Source organism: Falco cherrug, chromosome 9, assembly GCF_023634085.1.
Source record: "Falco cherrug isolate bFalChe1 chromosome 9, bFalChe1.pri, whole genome shotgun sequence".
Taxonomy (NCBI): Eukaryota; Metazoa; Chordata; class Aves; order Falconiformes; family Falconidae; genus Falco; species Falco cherrug.
The window spans coordinates 9,933,854-9,958,605 of NC_073705.1; the positions used below are offsets into that span (position 1 = coordinate 9,933,854).

The 24,752-nt window shown below is 41.9% G+C and overlaps 1 protein-coding gene across 8 annotated transcripts in view; it reads left to right on the forward strand.

Annotated features, from left to right (window-relative positions):
* The first annotated feature begins 968 nt into the window (after positions 1-968).
* SEC16A (SEC16 homolog A, endoplasmic reticulum export factor) overlaps positions 969-24,752 on the forward strand; it is a 31,624-nt gene continuing 7,840 nt past the window's right edge. For 2 of the 8 annotated variants that reach the window (XM_055719836.1, XM_055719837.1), the window contains exons 1-21: positions 970-1,229; positions 5,673-9,548; positions 10,117-10,244; positions 13,275-13,360; positions 14,302-14,437; positions 15,229-15,427; positions 16,515-16,692; positions 17,453-17,595; positions 18,454-18,515; positions 18,736-18,874; positions 19,124-19,366; positions 19,693-19,790; positions 20,498-20,579; positions 20,768-20,885; positions 21,133-21,244; positions 21,516-21,621; positions 22,105-22,245; positions 22,361-22,474; positions 23,126-23,330; positions 23,532-23,780; positions 24,473-24,561. In XM_055719836.1, the coding sequence (XP_055575811.1) occupies positions 5,748-9,548; positions 10,117-10,244; positions 13,275-13,360; positions 14,302-14,437; positions 15,229-15,427; positions 16,515-16,692; positions 17,453-17,595; positions 18,454-18,515; positions 18,736-18,874; positions 19,124-19,366; positions 19,693-19,790; positions 20,498-20,579; positions 20,768-20,885; positions 21,133-21,244; positions 21,516-21,621; positions 22,105-22,245; positions 22,361-22,474; positions 23,126-23,330; positions 23,532-23,780; positions 24,473-24,561 (6,429 nt within the window). In that variant the 5' untranslated portion in view covers positions 970-1,229; positions 5,673-5,747. Of the gene's footprint in view, positions 1,230-5,672; positions 9,549-10,116; positions 10,245-13,274; positions 13,361-14,301; positions 14,438-15,228; positions 15,428-16,514; positions 16,693-17,452; positions 17,596-18,453; positions 18,516-18,735; positions 18,875-19,123; positions 19,367-19,692; positions 19,791-20,497; positions 20,580-20,767; positions 20,886-21,132; positions 21,245-21,515; positions 21,622-22,104; positions 22,246-22,360; positions 22,475-23,125; positions 23,331-23,531; positions 23,781-24,472; positions 24,562-24,752 lie in introns of all 8 variants that reach the window. The other 6 variants (XM_055719841.1, XM_055719843.1, XM_055719839.1 and 3 more) reach the window with 6 other exon arrangements.

The following is a 24,752-nucleotide window of genomic DNA, read 5'->3' on the forward strand; positions in this document are numbered from 1 at the left end:
GCTCACGTGGTTCTTGTCCCCTCACACGGCTAACAGCCCCTCACACAGTTCATGTCGCCTCACATGGCTGACAGCCCCCCAAGCAGTTCATGTCCCCTCTCACAGCTAACGGCCACTGACACGGTTCTTGTCCCCTCACATGGCTAACTGCCCCCCATGTGGTTCATGTCCCTTCTCACAGCTAACAGCTCCTCACACGGTTCTTGTCCCCTGACATGGATAACAGTCCCCCATGCGGTTCATGTCCCCTCACACGGTTCTTGTCCCCTGACATGGCTGACAGCCCCCAGTACAGTTCGTGTCCCCTCACACGGTCCACAGCCTCTCACAAATTAAGCCCCCATGGACCTGCGAGACAGAGATCTCGCTTTGCAACTACTAACAGTTTCTTTCATTTTGCCTCTTCCTTCAAAAAAACCCGGTTTTCCTCGTTCTCAGGCTGAGCGGCCCGGAGCAGGGCGCTGACCCAGCTCCCCGCCGTCCCCCCGCCCGCAGCTCCCCCGTGACAGGCCGGGGCCGGGGCCGGCGCCGCAGCCAGTGCCCGGGCCGTGCCCCGCGGAGCTCTGTCCCGCCCTGGCGGCCTCCTGCGTCACTGCACCCGCCCCGGGAAACCCTGGCGCTCGGAAACGGTGGCGGGGGCCGGCAGGGCCGCACCCCGCTGTGCCCGGGACCCCCACAGCGCCGCGCTCCGTCAAACCCCGACCGGCCAGGAGCGAGGCCTGCGGCGGACAGAGGCTTGGCAGCACAGCCCCACCCGCCACGCCGAGCGGACAACCGGCACCGCAGCGCCCAACGCGGGAGGCACGAAGACCGGCCGCCCCCGCGGCCGCCCCCGCAGCCACCCCAGCCGGGCCTCGAACCCGTGACACCCAGAGCATGTCGCCACGGGGCGGGCGCTATCGACACCGCTCCCGCCCCTAGGGCTGCCTGCTGCTGGTTTGTTTTTGGTTTGTTTTTTTTTTTTCCCCTCCGACACTCCTGCCGCCCCCTTTTCCCTTTAAGGAACGCGGGAGGGCGGGCCGAGCAGGCCGGAGAGAAACACAAACAAGCGCGCGGCGCCGGGCCCCGCGCGCTCTGTGGCGTCATCGCGCGACGCGGCATGACACGTCGGCGGCGGCGGAACTGAGGCGGATGTTCCAAGATGGCGGCGGAGGGGGCTGGTGCTGCGGCCGTGAAGGGGGGCGGCGCCGCCCGCTGCTGAGGGGTCTCCGTCGGCGGGGAGCTGCCAGGTACCACGGGGCAGGACCGGGCGCCGCCGCAGCGTGAGGGGCGGCTGAGGGAAGGGGCCTGCGGCAGCCCGGAGGGCTGGGAATCCCGGCCGGGCTGCGTGAGGAGCGCAGGGCCTGAGGTGCGGGCCCCGGGGCTGGCGGCGGCCGGCGCTCCCCTCGGTGCGGCGGGGGCTGCCCCGTGCCGCCGTACTTCAGTGCGGGTGGGTCTCCGGGCGGCGGCTCCCGGGGCCGCCTGCCGCAGCGCAGGGAGGCGGTGGGTCGCTGGCGGCCCCGGGGCTCGGCCCCTGGCCCCGGTTGGGCCAGGTGGTGGTGCCGCAAGGAGGGGCGCGGCGGTGAGGGGCTGCGGCAGGCACCGGGCACTGCTGCCCAGGCGGCTTTCCCTGCAGAATTCGGGCAGGGTTTGGGATTTGGGTCGTTCTGGGTTGCCTCGGGTGCCACGGTGGGACAGGTGCACGAATAATATTTCATGGGGTGGGGGAAAGAGGGATCCTACAGTCATCATTATTACCTGGCACTCGTTATCGTGTATTTCTTTTGACAAGACACAATACTTGTCGCAACTCAGGTTTTTTTCGAGTTGACAAGTGTCATAGGTCTGTGCTTTACTGGAGTAGCAACTGCTGCTGACTCAGTAGTGCAGTTGCCTGGAAGTGTTGGGACCTGCTGGTGTAATGGACTGGTAGGCAGTCTCCTTTACAAAACAAATGGAAATGTTTTGTGCTGCTTCTGTCTGTGAATCATGTTAAGCTCTGTGCTTTTGATTTCCTAAAGAGCTCTTTTCATAGAGCCATAGAATCATGGAACTGTTTGGGTCAGAAGGGACCTTAAAGATCACCCAGTTCCACCCCCCTCCCACGAGCAGGGTCACCTGCCACTAGACCAGGTTGCTCCCAGCCCCGTCCAACCTGGCCTGGAGCACTTCCAGGGATGGGGCATCCCCAGCTGCTCTGGGCAGCCTGTGCCAGCACCTCAGCACCCTCATGGTGGAGAATTTTGTCCTGATATCTAATCTAAATCTACCCTCTTTCAGTTTAAAGTCATTCCCCCATGTCCTACAACTGTATTTTTACTGAATAACATTTGTAACTGTGGTTGCCATTTATGAGAAGGCCAGTAGGAAGCTATCAAGAGTACTAAAAATGTAGAATGTGTTCAACCTGAGTGTCATCCACATGTGTGCAGGTGTGCAACTGTCGACATAAAAAAAATCTGAAAAACTGGTGTCCCAGATACTGATTTTTTTTTTTTTTTCCAAAGCTGCAAATCTCATTTGCTAGCTATTCTTGTCTTTGGGATTGCAGCAGGGTTTTTTTTATTCACTTTGTTCTCATTGTTCAGAATCTGTGTATGTGAACATGTTATTTAGTCTTCGGTATGCGCACATGTGTGTGCCAACGTGTGTGTATATATAGGCATACATGAGAATTAACATTAGTACTCTGTAACCTGCTTTGTGGGCATACTTTTTCTTGTTTAAGCGTAATTTATATAGTTTATGTCCCTTGGAGATAGGATTAAATTATTTTCCCCAAAATAAATTATTCCTTCGTGCAGATAAATTTTCACAGGGGAGTTTAAAACTAATCATGGCTGTAGAGCTCATCAGGTGAAATTTATTGATGGCTTTGTCTAGAGGGTACTTTTAATCTTTTCTTTCCCTCTTTGGTAACATTTTCTTGGCATGTCTGGAAACACCTTCTGCAATTGTTATTTCTGGTGACTAATGTTTAGCAGGCTGCTCTGCATTATCTGTTAATAAACCTGTTGAAAGTTAAGAATTTCTAGGCTAGATAAGTAGGGATGGATTGTTGTTAACTTACATAGTTATTTATCATTTATAAATTTCTTGAAATCAGCATTTCTGTTAACACTGGATTGGGGGCAGGGAGGGTTGGTATCACAGAGTTGATATCTTCTGTTTAAATGACCTGATATGGGCATGTTCATTTTATTTGTACTTACTTCTTCAAATCGTGCATGCTTTTACTACTGTGTCCAGTCTGTTAATATTAACTTTCCTTCTGTAAGGGATCTGATACCCTCCTATTGAACTTCTGTAGTGCAACATTAGAGATCCTGCTATGGGAATGGCAAGCCAGTGCTTCAGAGTACAACTCTATGCTTATTTTAATTAGCTAATTACTTGTAGTTACAAAAATGTGTTAAAGTTCTGGGATTTTTTTTTCTCTGCGTACATCTGATAAGACACTGTAAGGCGTGAAGGCCACATTAGAAATTTGGAGGTGCATATTTAAGTTGTGAAAAGAGTTGGCTTTTGTACTCAACTGTATTTCAGAAACAACTTTTCTATTAAGAACAGAACTATTGGGTAGGTATCAACACTTTCCAGGAGGTAACTGTCTTGGCAGACTTTTTAATTAGCTTCTTTTCCTCCCCACTTAGCAGTATGTTGCCTAAACCTACTAGTTTATTTGGAGGGGAGAGAGGGGTTTTTACAGTTAGGTTAATACAGTAAAGAACATGATGAACAGTAAATGGGGATGTCCAGAACAGCCTGAGATTTCCTAAGCATGTTGGAACTGAGGTGGGTGTTTTAGGCAGGGTTTCCTGGTGACATGGCTGGCAGTAAGCATGGCTGGCTAGAAAACTTTCACCTCGGTGTTGTAGTAGGAGAAAAGATTATGAAGCACTGAAACCTTTTTGTAAGCATTCCTTGATAGAAGTTCAACAGCAACTTGAGTTTTAAAAAGAATGTTGAAGACAAACGCAAGTAATGCATGAAACTAAGGAGGCTTTCTATTTAATGCTGTTCTATTGAATTCAGTTTCTGGTTTTCTTTCACATTTTAACAAAACACAAATTTTAACAAATTTACAAAGCCTTAGCTTAAGATATGGCTGTGAAATAAATGAATACGGGGGAGAAGTTGAGAGGCGGTGTCTCTGTTGGCTGGTACCTCAGGCCCTCTAAACGTAGGACTGTTGAGTTCTGCAGTGATGAGTAGACAGGATTTTTCCCTAGGGTAAGTTGTACTGATGTCTGATAAAGTCTGTGTAGTTCATGCTGTCATACCAGTCAATTGGAATTTTTTAGTTCTAAATCTTTATGAAGTACATGTAGTCACACAGTGGTCACTCAATATGTATTTTTGCTAACCAGAAATCAGAAGTGTTTCTCATTTGAATTTCTGTATAGCTATTAAAATTTTGGCTTGATTACAAACATCTGAAACTTCTGGCTTCCCATTTTGTTACTCTTACTGACAAGATGCTGAATCTTGAAAAAAACCCCAACCTACACAAAACACAAACAACAAAAAAACCACCTTACAAATTGCACAGCTTTTGTCTGTCTTTTATAAACAGAATTGCATCTGGTATGAAACAATTTCTGTGGGCATTTAACTTTGCATTATATAAATGATGTTTGTTGTGTATTACTAGAAACCAAGACTATCACGTTGTTGGTAAAGCTTCACAGAGCTGAACTGGGCAAGTACTGAAGAACTCCAGTTTTGCCAGCTTCCCTTCTCCCCAGATTGTTAAGGGGTGATAAAATTGAAAAAATAAGTGTTCCTGATTAATTTACTGAACTTCCTGTGTATTCCTGTGTTTGGAGTTCTTGCTGGCAGAGTTGGAATACTTCTGTGCCTGTCACTTCCACCCTGAAATACAGCTATAACTCTGATACTGTGCCAAAGTCCCACTAGTGTTAAAGTGAGAAAAATGATTAATTGAAAGATAGGGGCAGTTGATTATCTTTTATATTCTCAAATGCAGTTTTACTATTGTGCAGCATTCATCTAGAGGAGAGAAAATTTGTGATGAAAACCCAGTTGCCTTTCTCAAAACAAATAACACTAATGTCCTACACAATGTTTTCTTTATTAAAACAAAAATGGACTGTGTTCTGTTCAGGGGAATAAGATCTCATGAATTCTTTTTTGAGGTGCTTCTCATCTTACCTGTAAAAAGGTCCATTCACACTGAGCAGCAGCGCAACAGAACTGAAGATCTTCTCTAGTAGAATTAGTTACGTAGTAATTTGTCAACTCCTTACAATTAGATTGAACTTGCCATAGTGTTTGCAGGTTCTGTTGCGGGCTGACTGCTGCTGTGCCTTGTCTATGATGCATGCTTCTGCTTAAAACAATTTTGGGGAAATATATCAGTATAATTCCATCAGTGCTTTAATGGTCTGAGATTTTAACATTTGTGCAAGACTGAACTGGGTTTAATTACTCAGAGCTATTTGTTAATACGGTTGTTAAATAATGTGCATTGTTACCACACAGCATTAAGCTTCATTAATACTGGATTTGGATTTAGAAATACAATGTTATGTATAAGTTTTTTATACATTCTGGAGAAAAGAGATTTTCCACTTCAAATTATTAGAGTAATTTTGTTTCTAAACTAAAAATTAAGTGCTGCATGTATTGTGAGAAAGGAAACTGACTTGTCATCTGTTTTGCCTTAACAGGTTGGGAGAAGGAATCTCTCTACTGCATCCACTACTAGTTTGTCGACTAGCATCTGACCCTGCTAGAAGGCCATCATGCAGCAGCCTCCACAGACTGTTCCAGCAGGAGCTGCAGCTCCACCTCCTGCAGGCATTGCTCGGAACATGTACTGGAGAAACAGCTCACTCAGTAAACGAGCAAATGCAACAGCTGCTCCAGTGCAGCCTGTGACAGACCCTTTTGCATTTGGCAGACAAACTCCACAGGGTTCCCCTTTAGATAATCCATCCAAGGGCAATGCATTGGTTATGCAAAGTTCTTCCCCAGCAGTGTTTCCGCAGCCAGCCATTATCCATACTTCACCATCACATGCAGGGGACAATCCTCATGGACTGCATACGTCTTTATCAGCTCCTGTATCTCAACCAGGAATAAATACCAGTACGTTTTCTAACGTTCCAATTCCTTCACTGTCCCCAGGATATATTATAAATAGTACCACAGAAGCGCATCCAAATGCAGATCTTGGACTCTGTGGGCCTGCAGTACCATTACATTATAATACAGGAGCGGCAGTTGAAAATTCTTTCAGTGTGCATCCTGGAATGGTGTCTGCATCAAACAAACCTGGAGGTAGACAAGATGTTGGTAGAGACCCAAATGATGTTCCTTCAGGACCCAATGCAACGGCACTCTTCCCTCCACCTCCTCAGCAGCCTATGTCTCAGTGGAGGCCTGTTCAAAGTAACCTGCAGTCTCCAGTTCGAAATTTTGTGCCCTACCCTGAGCCGTCTTCTCAGATTGACGTTCATAACGTTTCTCAGTCCTCTGTTAGTACTTCTCATCCTCCTCTACAGGCAAATTTACAACAAGTTCCTGTACACCAAGGTATTCCACAAAATACCACGCAAGCGCCTTTATCCATTGGTTGTGAAAAGAATGGGAAAAATGGCTCTGCAAATAGCAGTCATCACATGAATAGCATCCAGCCTGGAAATGTGTTTAGGCAGAATACAGAAATGACTAACACTTGGTTAAGTCAACCATACCAGGAACAATTTTGCCCACAGCCACCATTGCAAGATTCCAGTTTTGTCATTCCCACAGCTCAGGAAAATAACCCCCAAAACCAGTCTCCAGATATGCCTGAAACATCGAATAGACCTGTTCCCGCAGATCGAGATTCAGGAACTCTTTCCATGTTTTTCAAAGGGGATGAGGCAGAAAATGAAGAAATACTTTCATCTGAAAAAAATTACGTAGTTGAGAAAACGGAGTTTGATGCTTGTCAGCCACATTCGGCATCCTTGTATCACCAGCCAATGCATCCTCAGCGGGTTGCAACTAATGTTCTCTCTCAGGCGCAGATTGGTACAGGTTCAGCCAGTGAGATGGTGCAAAAAGGAATGGATGCCCAGTACTTTTCTAAAATTGTAAGTCAGCAGGAGACGCAGGCCGCTAAGCACTCTATGTTTGTTAGTGATGACAAGGCATGTATAGGTGACCCATCTGGGAATGGTGGCTCACAGTATGAAAACGTTGAGAACCTGGAGTGCATTCAGAATCAAGAAGTGCTGCCAAGTGAACCACAAAATGCTTCATCCCCTGGTGCTGGTCCTGATCTGTACAGATACGGTTCCTTTCCAGGTCAGATGCTTCCAAAGAATGCTGTTGTGAGCCATACTGAAGGAGGACCAAATTTGGAGGCACCCGATTCGTTACCTCATCCTGTCCGACCAGATAGTGTATCTTCAAACTATAGCAACATTAGCCATAGGAGCGCTTCAAGCTCAGCAAGACCTCAAGAGCAAGTCGGTACGTTTATTCAGCAAGAAAGTGGGAAGCCTGATGAAGAATCTTCTGCTGGCTTCTTTAAACAGATTGACTCTTCTCCGTTGGGAGGTGATTCAAGTGAGCTAAACCTGGGCAAGAGCTACCATGGTAATCTATCCCAGCCTCCAACTCCAAGTCCTCCTAAGCCCACAGGAGTATTTCAGACAAGTGCAAATAGTTCTTTTGAACCCGTGAGGTCCCATGGAGTTGGTATAAAACCTGCGGAGATTGACCAAGCAAAGATGGTGGTTGAATTAAGAGAGAACCACTCAAACCAAAAGAATATCAAGAAGAATACAGCTGTGCCGGCTGCATCCCCAGGCAATCTTGAACAGCCACCAGATAACCTGGAAACTATTTTCATGCCTCAGGTACACCCACTGCCTCTTGCAGTCACTGGTGAAGCTGGAAATATGTTGCACTCGGGACCTGTTACGGAAAACATACAATCAATATCCGAGAGAAGGTCCTCAACAAGAGCTCAGGGAGCAGTTAAAAAGTGTGATAGCCCAGCAACAACTTTGTGGGCTCATAATGAGTTACCTAATTTTGGGGGAAATGTTCTTCTAGCTCCTGCTGCTCCTGCAGTGTATGTACCTGCCAAACAAACTGTAGAAGTCATTCAGCCACCAGAAGAAGGCCTGTCTAATCAGCAGCCAAGTAAACCAGGGACTATTGCTGTTCAGCTTTCCCAAGATAGACATATACCTTCTGAGAATCTTGAGAATCCTCCCAAAATGGGAGAAGAGGAGGCACTTCAGTCTCAGGCAAGTTCTGGTTATGCAAGTTTGTTGTCTTCTCCACCTACAGAGTCTTTGCAGAATCAACCTATCCTGATTGCTCAGCCTAATCAAAGTTATAACTTGGCTCAGCCAATTAATTTTTCTATTTCTCTGTCTAATCAGCTAAGCAGCAATGAAAACAATCAGCCAATGAAGGACTCTGGGGTTGGGGACAAGCCTGCGATGGGTCCTCAGACTTCACATGCTGGTGGGATCATTTCTGGCGAAAACGTGCCATTACCTGTCATGCAAGTTGGATCTCTGTTAGTTAATGCACTTCCAAATACTAATCTGTTAAAACATAATGTATTACAAAGCCCTGTTAATTCCTCTGATACTGCTTCTAATCAGCCGGCAAATTTGCTTATGAAAACTCCACTTAATTTGGCTCCAGAAGGGCAAAAGAATGTTAATATGGAAGGGTTTATTCCTGAATTTGCTAGCAAGCCGGGGTCTAGCTCATCCATTTCACCTGGGACAAATATTGCTGGTGCAAGTCCACTAATCCCCCCTGTTAATTCTGTAATACAGGCTAATAATTCTGCAAATCATTCAAATAGCAAAGAAGAAGTTGCTGGAGTGCTCGACTTCACAGTGTCACGGACGTTGGAGAAAAGCAGTGCAAGTAATTCTGTGCAGGTGCATAATCAGTCGCTTTCTGGTGGTCCAGTATATCCTCAACAGTCAGCTGGTAGTAGTGCTGGTCAGATGCATCCTGAGATGCATGACAAACAACATTTCTATCAACAGGTGACAAAAGATGTACAGCATCAAGCTGTATCAGACAGAGCTGTACAGGGAGCATTGCCATCTCAACCACAAATGCAAGCAGCTCAGATGCAGCAACCAGCATCTTCTGGGCAGTCCTCAGTTCCTTCAAACTACCAGGTGGCCGCAGGGACTAAAGCAGTGCAGGCATCACAGCAGCATGAGAACCAGGTGCTGAGTAACCATCCCCAACCTGTGGGTCCCCAAGAGGCAGATTCGGTGCAGCTGACAACAAGATATGATCAGACAAGTCCTGATAAGCAGCCAGCATCTGGACAGCTGTCGGGTGCTCCAGCTTCCACAGCCCCTTCTACCACCGTCAGTCAGTCAGTCATGCCAAATGTGCAACAAGACCTGCAGCGTCCATCCCTGCCTCAGACTCCTCAGGATGCCTTTGGTCCACCCCAGAACCCTTACTACTACTACAGACATCCTTACGACGCTTATCAGCCTCCATATCCGCCACCTTATCCTCCTGCAGACCCCAGAACAGCAGCTCATCTTTATTACATGGTAAATTTTTATTTCTCCCTTCCTCCCCCCTCAGTATGTATTGGGAATTTTCATCTTTGAATTAAGAATGTAAACCATTGTGCCAGGATCGCTTAGTATAGCATTCACATTAAGTATTTAATTGTCAGGAAAATCCAGATAGGAATAACAAAACTTACATTACAAAGTTTATAAAAAGTTAAAGTAGTTGCTAATACCGATTCCAGTTGGCAAAGATATCAACTGACAGCAATTTATTTGGTTCTTTGGAAAAAGCTGGCAGTTATAACTGTCTTAGCTGCCCAGATGTTCAAATTTGATTCCCATCTGTTGCCTGAATTACTGACAGCATGGTTGCAGAGCGGTCAGACTGCTTTTAGTGCAGGCATAATGTTTTTTTTTCTTAAGTTTAGGATATTAATAGACTTGAATATAACTTGTCACAACAGGTATCAAAAGCTATACTGTAGTCCATTGATCTGCATCTCTTCAGGTGTCACAGTTGCGTGTGTGGTGATTTCTTTGTTTTTAAAGGTTTATTCCTGCAGGTGGGAAACCTCTTATCTTACATGCCAATCTCTTTTTCTAGGAGGATAGCTATGGACAGTATGACCCACGGTACAGCACTGGTTATATGGAACCTGGGAGCTATCGCTATTCTGAGCCTGAACGTCCTAGTTCCAGAGCCAGTCACTGCTCTGACAGGCCACCTTCTAGGTATGTAATTCTTAAATTGAGTAAAGATCTGGTACATCCTGAAGCAGTGAGTATAACGATGCCTGTTGCAGTTTTATAGCATAAGCTGCAGTGAGGAAGTTCAAAAACTCAGTGTGCTGCCATAGGAATGGACCATATCAAATGCCATGTCTAAAAGGATATGATTCCACAGTCTTTTCTGTTGCTAAGCCTTATTACCCCTTTCATTCAGATCTCTGGGTGGTTGTTGGCATTTCTGCCAGGCAGGAAGTCATCGCAATGGACTTGGTGCTGAGATTAGCTCTTTTTTATGTGTGCTGTGAAAGAGCAGTGTAGGCCATGGGTTTGTTAATACGTGTTTAGTTTATGGCTAGCACTTAAAACAGTGGCCCTAGTTTGGTTAATAAATGGCACGTTGGTCTGTGATTTGCCTTGCAAGCCTAGCAGTATGAGTGGCCTGCTGATGTATGTTTGTTATTTGTATATATGATGTATATTGTATATATGGTGTTTCAGGTGTTCAGAAGAGAGCGCTGGTGAATCAGGTGAAAACATCCTGGTGCTGTGTCAGATTATTTTGTCTGATGATTACTTCAGATGTGTGGATAAGCTTTCTCACAAAACTCCCAAACTGTGGTCCATGTAGCAGAGGTGCTGTGTGGGCATGTTTTGCCCGCTGACTTCACTACAGATTTTGATGCAGGTGGCATGTGAATTAGGAAAACTTAAAAGCCCTGGTCTGGCTGGTTATATGAAATAATAAATTTGAGAGGAGAGCAATACATTCAGATGCTACTTGCAAATGCTAAATAAAAAGCAGAAATGGAATCTCTAGTATTTCTCAAGCAAGAAGCAGCAAATTACCTTCCAGGGATTACTACTTTCTGATGATTATTGCATAACTGTTTTGTATGAACTTCAAATTAATGACAGAATGTTAATGTTGCATTATATAGTGGGTGGTTTTGCAGGTTTTTGAGAGACAACTTTTCTGGAAATGAGGAAATCCTTTGTAGCATTTGTCTGGTTTTGTTGGTATCTTCAAATCTTGATTTCAAATCTTCAAATATTTTGATTACCACCTCCAGAAGATTATAGGTGTGTATTGGCCTTGGAGTGCACATGTAGCTACAGCCATTGTTTTGATAACTTTTATCATCATCTTAAGTAAATCTGTGCACTGTGAGATCTTGTAATGAGATAACAGCCTTTAGCAGCACTTCCCCTGGTGTGTACTCTTCTTGTGTACTATTTTTATAAGAGGCTGAAATTCCTGTAGGTGGTATTGGGCAGATCAAAGCCTGTTAGAAGTAGCTCTGTCGGTGTTTGTGTGCCATGACAGTGCAGTCAGATGTGGACTGTGGTATGGTATTGCAGGGCAACGGAGCCAAAGAGTGGCAGAGTCAGCGTGATAATGTGTCTGAAATTTGCCCTTAATGTACCAGTGTTGATGCTGCAGCTTTGTAAACGCTGTTTGGGGAGGGGAAGGGAACATCTTTCTGAAGGAGTCTGAGAAGACTGGTTGGGTGGATAAACCTGATGTGATAAGATCACATCTCTGCAGAGGTGGGTGCTGTGTTAACGAACTTCCCACACGTTCCAGGGTGGAGCATCACTTGACTTGCTTGGCTACTTTGGAGTTTGCACTATCAGTTGTATGATCAGTTGTAGAGGAGCGTGAAGGTTCCCAGCATTCCACACTGGCATTAAACATCTTTACCTCCTGTAGGTGTATGTGTATATCTATGTGTGTTTGTGAGTGTATACACGTGTGTAGATATAAACGTACATGTATATACATATATGCGTACATATGTATATGTAGACATGTACATTTTTCACCTAACATTCATCTTCTGCCTTTTTTCAGAAATTGTGGGATGGTGTCCTAAAAATGGCATATAATAAAGGCTCATGACTTTTCAAGTGACGGCCACATCTTTCTTTTTCCATCAGACGTACTCTAATTATCTTTTGTATCTGCACTGACTCTTACTTTGATGTGTTTTAGTCAGGTTCTTGCACTTGTTCTGTTCATTTGGAGAATTGCTATTCTAACACGGGCTCTGTAAATGAGTATTTTCTTCTATTCAGTCCTCTCTATTTGCTCAAATAAAAAGCAAGGCTTTCCTACACGCTACTGTCTGTCCAAGCCTATTGAGAAGGCTAATAACCCAGAAGATGCCTGGAATTAGTTGTGTAGTGGTGTGCTGTGTTACAATTACATCTCAATGCTCTCATTTATTTGTCAAAGTATTAAATGTATGGATGTGCTAACGCTACAAAACGTTGCTGAATCTACTGAAAAGCAAGATTGAGAAACAGACTGAGTGCAGAATGAAAATAAAACATTGGGATTATGGTAGTGCTAACCATCATGTTAGTATTCTGTGTGCTTGCCAGCCACAGATTTGCATCAGCTCCAAGTCAAACAAGGTGGTGCGATACTGAGTTCTTTGGCCAGGTCGCCAAAGGAAAGTGTAGTCCATTTTGGTTCTGTTTCTTTTCCAACTGTATTTAATGCTGGTGACAGATGCCACAATGGCAGCCCTGGAGACTGAAACTTTCTGTTCAGAATTATCTGTGAGAGTGCTAGTTCGTGTCCTGACCCATTTTCATGACCTCTTCTCCAGACTGTAGTCCTCTTTTCGTCACCGTAAGATGTATAGCAAAGCACCATTAAAGTTGAGGGAGCAATTATTTCATTACTTGCTAAGTTACTGACTTCTCTGTTGAGACAGTTCAAAGGATGCTAATTATAGCAGCGATTTTTGTGATTAATTGTCTGTAAGTAATTAAACTTATCACCGAAGCACTTTACAAAAATCACTTACTTGTGGTGTAAGGGCTGACAGCTTTTTATGGCCCACAACAATTTAGTGATATATTGGTTTTTAAAGTCTTTATGATTCCTTGATTTCCTGTAAATGCGTTATTTTAAATATGAAACTCTACCTAATCAGTTATGGCTTACAATTCTTCATATCTCCTGTTGACTTTAGAAGAGATTGAAGGACGAATAATAACTTTTACCTGTGCGCTTTCTTTCAGACAAGGCTATACTGAAGATTATTATGCAAAAAGTGGATGGAGTGATTATTATCCAGGCTATTACTCAAACTCATATGATTATGGAGGTAAGGTGTCAAAATGAACTCTGAATTTTTTATAGAAAAATGCAGATTTAAACAAAAATTTATGGGGAGGGGAAACTTTAAGATAAGAGAATTATTATGCTTTTTCATATTAATAAAACTTTTATCCTTTCCACAACCAGCAAGAATAAAATTGCATTTGCTGAAAATTGATCTTTGGGCCTATTTCAGTTCGTAATACCATTCTTGTATGTTTTTTATTTAGTAGCAGTAGTAAGTAGAAAATAGATTGATTTTTTGTCCTCACTACCAGCCTTCGTTTTGCCTTTCCATTGTGAAAGCACACCATTGAAGTCTACAGAATAGTTTTCTTCAATGTGCTGCAAACACACTCACTGGGGTGCATCCTTGGTGTGTAACTTGCAGGCAGACCTCTAAAGCAGATTTTAGGTGGATGTAAACTGAAATTGACTGATGAGTAGAGTTTGGTTTTGTCCATAATTATCTGAGTGCTCACAGAGACATACTGGTGTTTGTAATCTGAAGAAAATAGCTTGTATAGTGCCTGGGAGGATTTTAAGCAACATCTGTCCACATCCTGAGACATGACGCTCTGAAGACCGATCACAAAGATTCTGTTAATGTTTTTTGAGTTATTACCATGTTATGATCAAGTTTTAAAGTTGTTAGAAAAGATCTATCTGTCTGATGGTAAACACTGTCTCTTCAAGTGTATCTAGCTAGCTATAATCATGTTTCTCTGAAAGGTGTGAAATCTGTTTTTAGGGGTGGGTGTTTGTTTTGGTGTTTTGTTTTTTTTTAACTAAAAATGAGTGGACATATTTATGTAGCTTTAGGTACATTATTTTGGTTTTGCTATGTGCTTCAGGACCAAATCAGCATGTAGTTAAAGAGAAAGGAGTAGAAAAAGGTTATAGGCAACGGCTTCCAACACCTAAACCATTTCTTTCTGTTCTCCGAAGATCCAAGTCGCTGGGAACGTTACTCATCAGCTTATGACCCCAGATACAGAGATCCTAGAAGTTATGGTCAGAGGTATTGGTATGATGCTGAACACAACCCTTACCAGAAGAGAGAAGCATATCCATATGGCAACAGGTTTGTCCATTCCATCCATATTCTCTCAGTGCCCATTCTAGACCTAGGGTAGCACACAGCCTAGGCACTGACGACAGTCAGAGAACTAGTGTGTATGTCTGAGTCAAGGTGGAGGATCTGGTATTCATTTCTTCAGGGCTGAGTCCCTCGTAGTTAAATGTGTCATCAGAAAATTAAGTTATGGTAGTAAGTGTTAAGGCAAAGGCTGAGGTTTTGCTTGTGCCCTAATAGAAATGCTCTATATTTGCTGAAGATCTGCCCCAAAGCCTTCAAAATATATGAACTGTTGTGACAGTTATATCAAGCATCAGAATTCCAGGGTATCACGCAGCTTTGTAAGTAAAATCCTCTCAATACTCTCTAGGAATGTAGGTGCATCCTGTAACAGACTACTGAAATGCAGTATTACACGTATTTCACAGATACATGTCGCTAGTCCTTTCTGTAGCTTTAATGTAGGTCATTGAGGAAAAACGGATAAGCTGTCATGTCACTCGTAAGAAAAGGATTTAAGGTAGTAGGACTTGTTTTCAGAAGAGGTGAACATTCTGTGGGTTTTCCCAGAACAGTCTCTTGAGTATGATGTTGGTCTTGATCTTGAATATTCTGGATAAACTTCTTAAAGAAACATCAGTTTGTTTTCTGTAATGAAAATCTCAGTCTAGGGAATAATCTAAAAGCCCTTCTGAAGTTAGGTACAACTCTCTTCTTGACTGATAAGCAGTGAAGTCACTTTCCTCAGGGATATGGGTGGCTATGTTCATTTTTTCTTTGTATGTTTCTTTGTTCAGACATGACCAATATGAAGATAACTGGAGATACGATCCTCGTTTTACTGGAAGTTTTGATGATGAATCTGAGCCCCATAGAGACCCCTATGGTGATGAATTTGACAGGCGCAGCGTCCACAGTGAGCATTCTGGTCATAGTCTCCGTAGCTCCCGCAGTGTTCACAGTCACCAGAGTAGTTTCAGCTCTCGCTCTCAACAAGTGAGTTTCAAATGGTCACATCAAGTACTCTTTTCAGTTGAGTTGGGGCTTTCTCGATTTTGGGGGGTGGGTGAAGCATTAGAAATACAGAAATATTTCTGGGTTTAGCTTGAAAACTTTTATTCTGTAAGTTAAGGCTGTTTTGTAATATAGTTTTGAACTTAATATTTATCACAGTTGTCAAGAGAACTTTAACCAAAATCAGCACTCAGCTGTGCAAGTTGCCACACACAGAGAAATGGAAAATTTCCTCTACTGAATCCATTTACTGTTTGTGAGAACTTTGCCCTTACTGTGCTTGGCTGTAGTTGATAATGTGTCTGGCTTTGTGTTATGTTGTTTTTCTCATCACACGCATGAATGCTATTACTGAACTTGGGATCTGTTAAAAGACTAACTCCATATTTGTATGATGCTATTTTGACTTTAAAAGCAAAACCCAAACCTAACTGATCACTCATCTATTTATGCCATAAGTACAAATACCCGAAGAACACAGAGAATATTTGAGCTATTTTTGAGGCACAGTCTTTGCTAGTGGAATGTCATTTTAGCTGTAGTCTCATGTGTTGGTTCATCATGTTACTTGGAAGTTTAGGTGTTTTTTCAGCCTGAATTCAGATTCATTTAGTAATATTGAAAGTAGTACTGGAGATTATTTAGGCATCCATCATTTTAATCAGTTGAGATTTTCTGTCAAAGTGTTACAGCAGAGGTGAATGTTGGTTCTGATCCATAGTTGCTGATACAGAACCTGCAGCGCATTCTGTGATGTTATTCTTCACACAGGCACATAGACATTCTGTTGTGAGAGAACTGAACATACATGGATGTGAACAGGTCAAATGGTAGTAAAAACGCTAAGTGAGAATGTTGAGATACTAATTATCTTCTGTAGCCCATTGCTGCAGGTGTCTTGCAGGGTAGCTTTTTCAAATGCAGTGGTGTAGTAAGCCTGGTTTACGAATGGTGTAAAGGATTTCAGCTGGGTGGGGGAATGCTTACAGTCTTGAGTCGTGCTTGCAGTATTGCTTGCTTTGTGTAACTTCATGCTCTCTGCTAACAATTACTAATATGATCTATTCAGAGCCAGCTGTATAGAAGTAATCATGATCTAATGGCTAATACATATGAAACTACTGCGCAGGGAGTGTTGCTCCACACAGATTACCCATATGGTGGATATGCTGCTAACTTTGATGGACAACAGCCTTTTACAGGTTATGGCTACCCGACTGAAACTGGATGGTCAGCTGTAGAACAAGGTATTGGCACCCTTGGGGAAGGAGGAGGGAAGGCACTGTGCTTGTGAGGTTGTCTGCCAGTAGTAGTTTGCACTTATGTTAATATTTGTAGTGTATGAGTTGCCTTTCTTGTATTCATTGAGCATGTTAACAGGAAAAAAAATGCTGGTTTACAGTGTATGTGCACGTGAACAAAGTCTTGTTTCCTTTTCAATTAAGGATAACTTACTTGCTGAAACCTGGGTATATGACAAAACAGTAGCAGCTAGACAGTGTTTGCTATGAAGTACTGCATTACTTCTATTTGTAAATGTCTTTTTAGGTAGATTTTTAACTGTGCTGCTTGTGCTTCAGGGGGAATGATTAAAGCTTAACTTAAACTTCAGATTTTTCCATAGTTTTTTTTCTTGTCCTTGTTTCTCTGGAAAAAGTTTTTTCCGGAGTATGTTGAAGTAGATTAGATCTTTGAAGATGTGCCGTATATCTGTACAGAGATCACAGAAATGTGTCTTGATATGAACAATCAAAGCCCCTGCATAGAAAAAATAAGTGGATTTTGAAGTTTTATAGTCTAGTTTTGTTCTTATTGCAAATCTTCAGAAAATCTTTGGGACTATAATGGAGCAGATCAATTGTAGCTTATAAAGTTTAGCTAAATTGAATGGCAGGGTTTTTTCTACTAGTACTTCAGGATTACTGAATTGGATAAATACCATCAGCAAGTTCACTTAGTTGCAAGACAGGGTACTTGTTCTTACTTTAGCTTTTCTTCCCATTTCAGCACCTTTAAGGCCCTCAACACCTGAGAAATTTTCAGTGCCTCATATCTGCGCAAGGTTTGGTCCTGGGGGCTTCCTAATAAAAGTGCTGCCAAACCTGCCTTCAGAAGGACAGCCAGCTCTGGTTGAAATACACAGTATGGAGGTAAAGTTTAAAAGAAAAAAGGGAGGTGGTGGTGGAATACAGGTCTGCCTTTTGGAAAGGGAGTGGGGAACTTGGGTCTATAGCTTCCTGACTTTTTTTAGTATGTGAACACGTAGTTCTTTTATCTGTTTGGGCTGTAACCATAAGAAAAACAGTAACTTGAAAAATTCTTTTCCTCTGAGAGATGAGGTAATCATGATCAGATCATCTAGCTCCTTATTTGTTCAGGTAAAATCCTTACATCCTAGAAGAGCTGGGAGTTGTGCTGGTTTATTTCTCTGTATTGTGGGTCATAGGGACAACACTGTCCTCATACATTCTCTGCAGGGCTGAGGATTGTGTGTCATCTAGATGGACTGGGGATTGACTGGGGATTAAATATCATGGGTATATTTTCATTCTTCTTGTGCAAAGAAATGCAATACTCAGTTTATGTAAAATATATGGAAGGATGGGTTTACGTGATGAGGGTAGAATTCATTGTTAAAGTATCACTGTAAGGGAGTAGAGTTGTACAAAAGTACTAAAACAGCATCATGAAAATTATTGGACTTGGCAGTGTTAGGTTTATGGTTGGACTCAATGTTCTTAAATGTCTTTTCCAGCCTAAGTGATTCTATGATTTGATTCTATGATTAAGGAGATATGAAGAAGATCTTTGTATTTTGCTACGGAATGACTTCCATGTAAAGGAGATTTCGTAATTTATTATCCTTGTGCAAACTGCAAGTTATCATATGTGTATTAAGAGCAATAGGCTTGATTACACTATGGGTTATGTTCAGGTCTGGGGTTTTATTGTTAAAAAGAAAAATTCATAATTATAAGAATTTCTTACGGATTCTCTTTGTTTTTTAGACTATGTTACAACATTCCCCAGAGCAAGAAGAGATGAGAGCATTTCCCGGTCCTCTTGCTAAGTATGTTCTTACAGATTTCAGAAATAACTTCAATGCATTCAGAATCCATTTCATCATTGTCCGCAAATTACAGGATTTAAACTAATTGAAAATATTTGTGACTTTTCACATGCTTAAATAATACATAAGCTTTAAATTTGTTCGTCATAGTAATCACAATAACGATCTGAATGTTAACATTTGTCTCATTAAAAACTTTCTTCTTTTTTTTTTTTTTCAGGGATGACACCCATAAAGTAGATGTTATTAATTTTGCACAAAATAAAGCTTCACAGTGCTTTAAGAATGATAATCTAATTGACAAAGAGTCTGCAAGTCTGCTTTGGGACTTTATTGTACTGTTGTGCAGGCAGAATGGGGTATGTCTCACTGCTTGAATGTTTATCTATCCTAAAATATTTTATAGGCAAAGTGGTATTTATGTAAAAGACAGTAATAAAGTTACTTACCTTGGAACAGTGCACAGATTGATGGAACAGGTAAACTGGTCACTTGTCCTGAGGTGCTGAGAGGTGCTGATACTCACATGTTGTTGTTGAGGTGATAAATAAAATGAAGGCAATGTTGAAGTAAGAGTAATTTTTTTTCTTTTTTCTCTACATGTGTAGACGGTTGTGGGAACAGACCTGGCTGAGCTTTTGCTCCGAGATCATAAAACAGTGTGGCTTCCTGGAAAGTCACCAAATGAAGCAAATTTGATTGATTTCACTAATGAGGCTTTGGAACAAGTGGAAGAGGAATCTGGTGAAGCCCAGCTCTCATTTCTCACCGATAGTCTTATAACCACAATTGACAGTCTTGAGAAAGAGACAGAGAGATTTAGGGAGTTACTGCTTTATGGCCGCAAGAAGGTGAATGCGTATACTGTTGTTCCAAATACTGCATGCATCTTATTTTGTTTACTTACTTTTCACAAATCTTAAAGCTCTAGGTATCAGTTAAAATAATTTTTGCAGCTTGCAGTGCATATGATGTTTCATGGCGCTGCCCTACAATGATATGGAAGAACGTTATGCCCTACAGTTTATAATATAAAACAAAATTATATTCATGTGTTAGCATTTGATCTAAACAAATACTTTTTCATTCAGTCACAAAGTACTACTGTAAAACAATCATTGTTGATCTGAATAGTATGTTAAGCTGTTTCCAGGAAACTAATTTTTATATTAATTAGGATGCTTTGGAGTCTGCGATGAAGCATGGTTTATGGGGTCATGCTCTGCTACTTGCCAGCAAAATGGACAGCAGAACACATGCAAGAGTTATGACCAGGTACTGTTTTCCTTGTTGATTAGTACAATATGACTACCTATTCTGCTAGAGGTAGAGATTTGGTGCTCAGAAATCTTAATGTCAAAAGCCTGAGTTATCCTTAGTAGCTCATGCAAGAATTATGCTTTCATTTTACCTGTATATTCAGTTGTTCTCTGTTACTTTTTATTCTGGGGCCTTCTGGCCATAAATCTGAGAAGTTATTCTATGCCACTCATTCTGTTTAAGAGGTGTTTGAACAGTGTCATATGTGGCCTTGGTTGACAGGTGCTGTTAGTCAGGCTTTTAAAAAACTGTGCAAAAAAACAGCTGCCAACTTTGTTAAAGCCAGGTAGCTCTGTCGTACCCTTCGTTCTCCTTGCCTTGAAGAAGTAGATGTGTTTGTGCACGCTTTGTCTGCAGACAGAAAAACTTTCAGCTTCCTGAGCTTGTGAAATCACGTACCAAGTCTCCTCGGCTGGCTTGGGAAGAACCCTGAGATTTTTCCTGGCTTGGACTACCTTGTGTCAGAGTGGCAGATCCAGTTAACTAGTAACATTTTGCTTTTGAACATTATCCACTGGGCAATTGCTTAATTCAGTGTAGTATTTGCAAACAGCACTTCCTTCCCTTAAACTAAGCTAGATTAACTACCACTGAGTGTTTGAGTACATCTTATCTGCTTACCCCATGTTTTTGCTTTGTTTTTCTGTATAATGTCTCCGTAGATTTGCCAACAGTCTCCCAATTAATGACCCTCTGCAGACTGTTTACCAGCTCATGTCTGGAAGGATGCCAGCTGCATCCACGGTAAGATGCGAGTGTGAGCTGCAGTTGAGACTAAAGAGGTACTGCAGTTGAGTAGTGTAGTTCACAACAGTAATATTTCCATGTGCTTTTCCTAGAATGTCAGATAAGTTGTTTTGGTCCTTTTTAGGTTGAAACACCCATGCAGAGCTCCAGTCACTGATTTGACTAAGTAATTCTTCTCATTTTAGTGCTGTGGAGATGAGAAATGGGGAGACTGGAGGCCTCATCTAGCAATGGTGTTATCCAACTTGACCAATAATGTGGACTTGGAATCCAGGACCATTGCTACCATGGGAGACGCTCTTGGTAACTCTTGGGGAATGAACAGGGTGATGATGACTGAAGGAAAAGCTTTCTGAAAGCTTTAGTTACTCAGCCTTTTTTTTTTTTAAACAAGCTATTGCTGTGTGAAATGTAAAGTGGAACAGTTTTATATGGCTGTGTCTCTGTTGTGAAGGTGTTTGAATGCAAAGCCAAAACAATACGGGACACTGAATTTACAGTGTGCACCCAAGAGGAAATATCCTGAGTTCTGTCACATATTTCTCTACAGCTTCTAAAGGCCTGCTGGATGCTGCTCACTTTTGTTACCTTATGGCCCAAGTTGGTTTTGGAGTTTACACAAGGAAGACAACAAAGCTTGTCCTAATTGGATCAAATCATAGGTTTGCCTTTTTTTTTTTAACACAACTTTTTAGATGAAAAAATGAAAGCTTAATGGCTTGACAGACTGTGTTGCACTGCTGCCCTTACCATCACTAGCCACAGCTGGTTTTGAGATAAATATTTGATGCCCTGTCCTTGTTCGAGGAGAAGTTACTGAGTGTCTTAAGAGTGATGTTTCTGACTTCATTTCTGATTGATGGATCTGTATTTATTGTCAGCATATATAATCTCAATGTTAAATAATTTTTTTCCTCTCCCGTTTCTGAATAGTTTGCCATTTTTTAAGTTTGCCACTAATGAAGCCATTCAAAGAACAGAAGCTTATGAATATGCACAGTCTCTAGGAAGTCAGCCTGGCTGTTTGCCCAATTTCCAGGTGAAGAGCTGTTTGTTTCAGGTTTGGGGGGGGGTTGGCAAGTTTTATGTGAGGCTTTCATCTCTCATGTTCTGTATTCAGCATAGCAAATATTTTATCCATTGTAACGTGAAATATTAATGGATAATGTAGTGCAAGATAGCTTTTTTCCTCTTGTCAGTTAAATCTACTTTTCACATTTTTCATAGATGTATTCTGAACTTCTGAATTTTAAGTTTTGTTGTCATTGTAACTCTATATTCCTAAAGAAAAATCCAGGAGAATTTGCTGGTACTGGCTGTTAGACAAATAGATAACTTCCATTGGGTACACTGGGTGGAAGAGCAGAACTGAATGCTTTTTCCCTATTTTTCTTTTCCTGCCTAGTATAGATGTGATAATGGGATATCTGAGCTTTCAGCTGAAGTGAGAGATTGCCTTTCATTTGATACTTCTACAAATGTTCTGATCACTTAGTTTATTTCACCTCCTTGCATTCCATAGGTTTTCAAATTCATCTATGCTTGCCGACTAGCTGAAATGGGACTTGCTGCTCAGGCTTTCCATTATTGTGAAGTCATTTCTAGAACTGTCCTTAAAGATCCACATTACTATTCACCTGTACTTATTGGGCAGCTAATCCAGGTAACATAAGGAAGAGTGAAGTATTTGTGGCTTCATACTGTAAGTGATAACCTGTGGTTAAAGTTGCATTTTGTTGTCTGGTTAACCTAAACTTTACAATGATTCGTTTTTTTAGATGTCATCACAACTACGCCTGTTTGACCCACAGATAAAAGAAAAACCAGAACAGGAATCTTTTATTGAACCTTCATGGTTAGTAACGCTTCGACATGTGGATGGACAGATCAAGGTACAGAATGTACTATTCAACATGAAGTATTCTCTTTTAAGGATTAGTGTAAATCCAATTTTTTAAATGGTTTTGCTTATACTGCTAATCACAGAAACATATTAAGTGACCTTATGGATGTATTCATGTTGTGAAGTGCAAGTGTTATGATTTAAACCAAGTGGATTTACCACACTTCAGTGCCCTAAGATTTAATACCAAATAGTTAAAGGGTAGTGTACGTTATGAGACAGGCGTTTTTTAGTACCATAATGCAAGGGGAATTGCAAGGCTTATTGGGTTGTAATAACTCCTGCTGTAAGCAGATGTTCTGCTTGCCAGGAAAAAAAACGTTGTGTTTGAATTAGTCTAACTAGTTCATAACAGAGTGGAAATAATTGCCATTTATTTAGAGATCTGTTAGAAATTTGAACCTTGAGCTAATTAACTAAGCTTCCATTTGAAAAACATCCAAACAAAACTTCCCAAGAAAACTTCAATTGATTTGTTGAACTTGGCCTGCAAATGGCTGACGGCTCCATTTTTTTTGACTAAACGCTAAAAAAAACCCTGTGTGCTGTTTTCACTCTTTAAGTTTTCCTTTGCTGTATGTTCCCTTGGTTATGAACTGAATGTCTGGTACAGTTAATAAGATCTTGCTTTTTTGTGCAGGAGGGTGCAATAGCTTATAACACAGACAGATCCACCCCACCACCATATGCATGTAGTACACCAAGCTCTGAATTAGACCATGCTAGTCAATGTGATGGAGCAGGAGTTGGCCGTGACATGGGTCCAGGTGCTGAAAATGCATTGTTAGCATCCTTATTACCCAATATGGCTCAACAGATGCAAAGTGTGCAGCTGATGCCTTCAGGTTAGTGTTTCATATCCTTCTTCATGACAGAGAGAAAATAAACTTTCCAGGTTTCTGGTATAAGAAGCTACTTAAGAGGGTGGTAGAAACAGTGAGATTTCACTTCCGCATTATATCATTTTATTTGTAGGGTAAAAGGTTCATATACTAGAATTTCTTTTTAGTTATAACTTCTAATTTCTTTTTTTTTGTGCGCTGCAGTACCTCAGGCTGCCCTTGATGGGTCAGCTGCTATGATTCCTCCTGGTGACCAGGAAGCTGTCCGAAGTGTCCCTTTCTATTCAGTGGCTTCTCAGCCTATTGGTCCAGGACCTGGCTTTGCACCTCCAGGATTTTCAAATCCATATGGAAATGAACCATCACCCCTGTATTTAGGGTCAGCACTACCACCAGGAGGACCACCACAAGAAATTGAACCACGGTCAGAAGAGCAGATAAACCCAGAAACAGGTCTGGGATCTTAAACAGCTTTCCTTCCTTTTAAGGGGAAAGAAGTATTTTGAGGGAAAATGCAAAATATCTCAATATTTAGCAAATAGTAAGTCAAGTCTTGGGTAATGAAATTTAAACCATGTAATGGCACAGAAACATCTGTGCAAAGTTAGAGTGTTTATCCTGCTTATTTGGCTTTAAATTAAAAGAGAGGTCAGACTTGGCAGTTCATGGTTTCGACCCTAACAGGTAATCGCTGAGTGCACAGGGGCTGGCAGTTCTGTTTGCAGGGTCTGTGATTGGAGCCTCTGAGCATCAGTGTCTGGGACGCAATAAGTTCTGATTCTGTGACAGGAGAACCTAACACATGAGACAGCAGGCATACACAAGTTTGGCAGAGCTCTGTTAGAGATGTGAAGAACCTTTTAGTGCTCCATACAGATGGTTGCATCTCTCAGCCTGCTCTAACCTGTGTTTAGAACTAATGTAATACCCATGCAGAAGGGAAAAAAAGAATCCTAGAAACTGCAGTTCATGGTCTTTAAAAGACCAGGTTCTTTCTGTCACAAAACTCCTAACTAGTGAAAGCTGTTGTGTTGTGTTGTTGTGGGATTTGGGGACGCTTTGGTTTTGGTGGGTTTTTTTCATTGTTGTTGTGTGTCTGTCTCATCCCGTCCTCCTCACTAACATAATCTAATTTGTTTTTTAAGGAACACAGAGAATTGCCCGGGAGTCTCCTTCACAAAGCTCTTTCCCTGAACAAAGGGAAGAGGATTTCTATGGCAGAATGGCTAGCATGGTATCTTTATTTCATACATCTTTTGAGCAAGTGTCAGCTGCATGACAGACCTTTGCAAACAGAGTATATTGGGGCTTTGTCTTGCTCTTCAGAAAGACTTGAGGATTAGTTTTTCTTTCCCACTGATCTTCCTCTTCAGTAGAATAAATAATGAAGAGCTAGTTGAACAATTTTAGCCCTAATTTTATTCT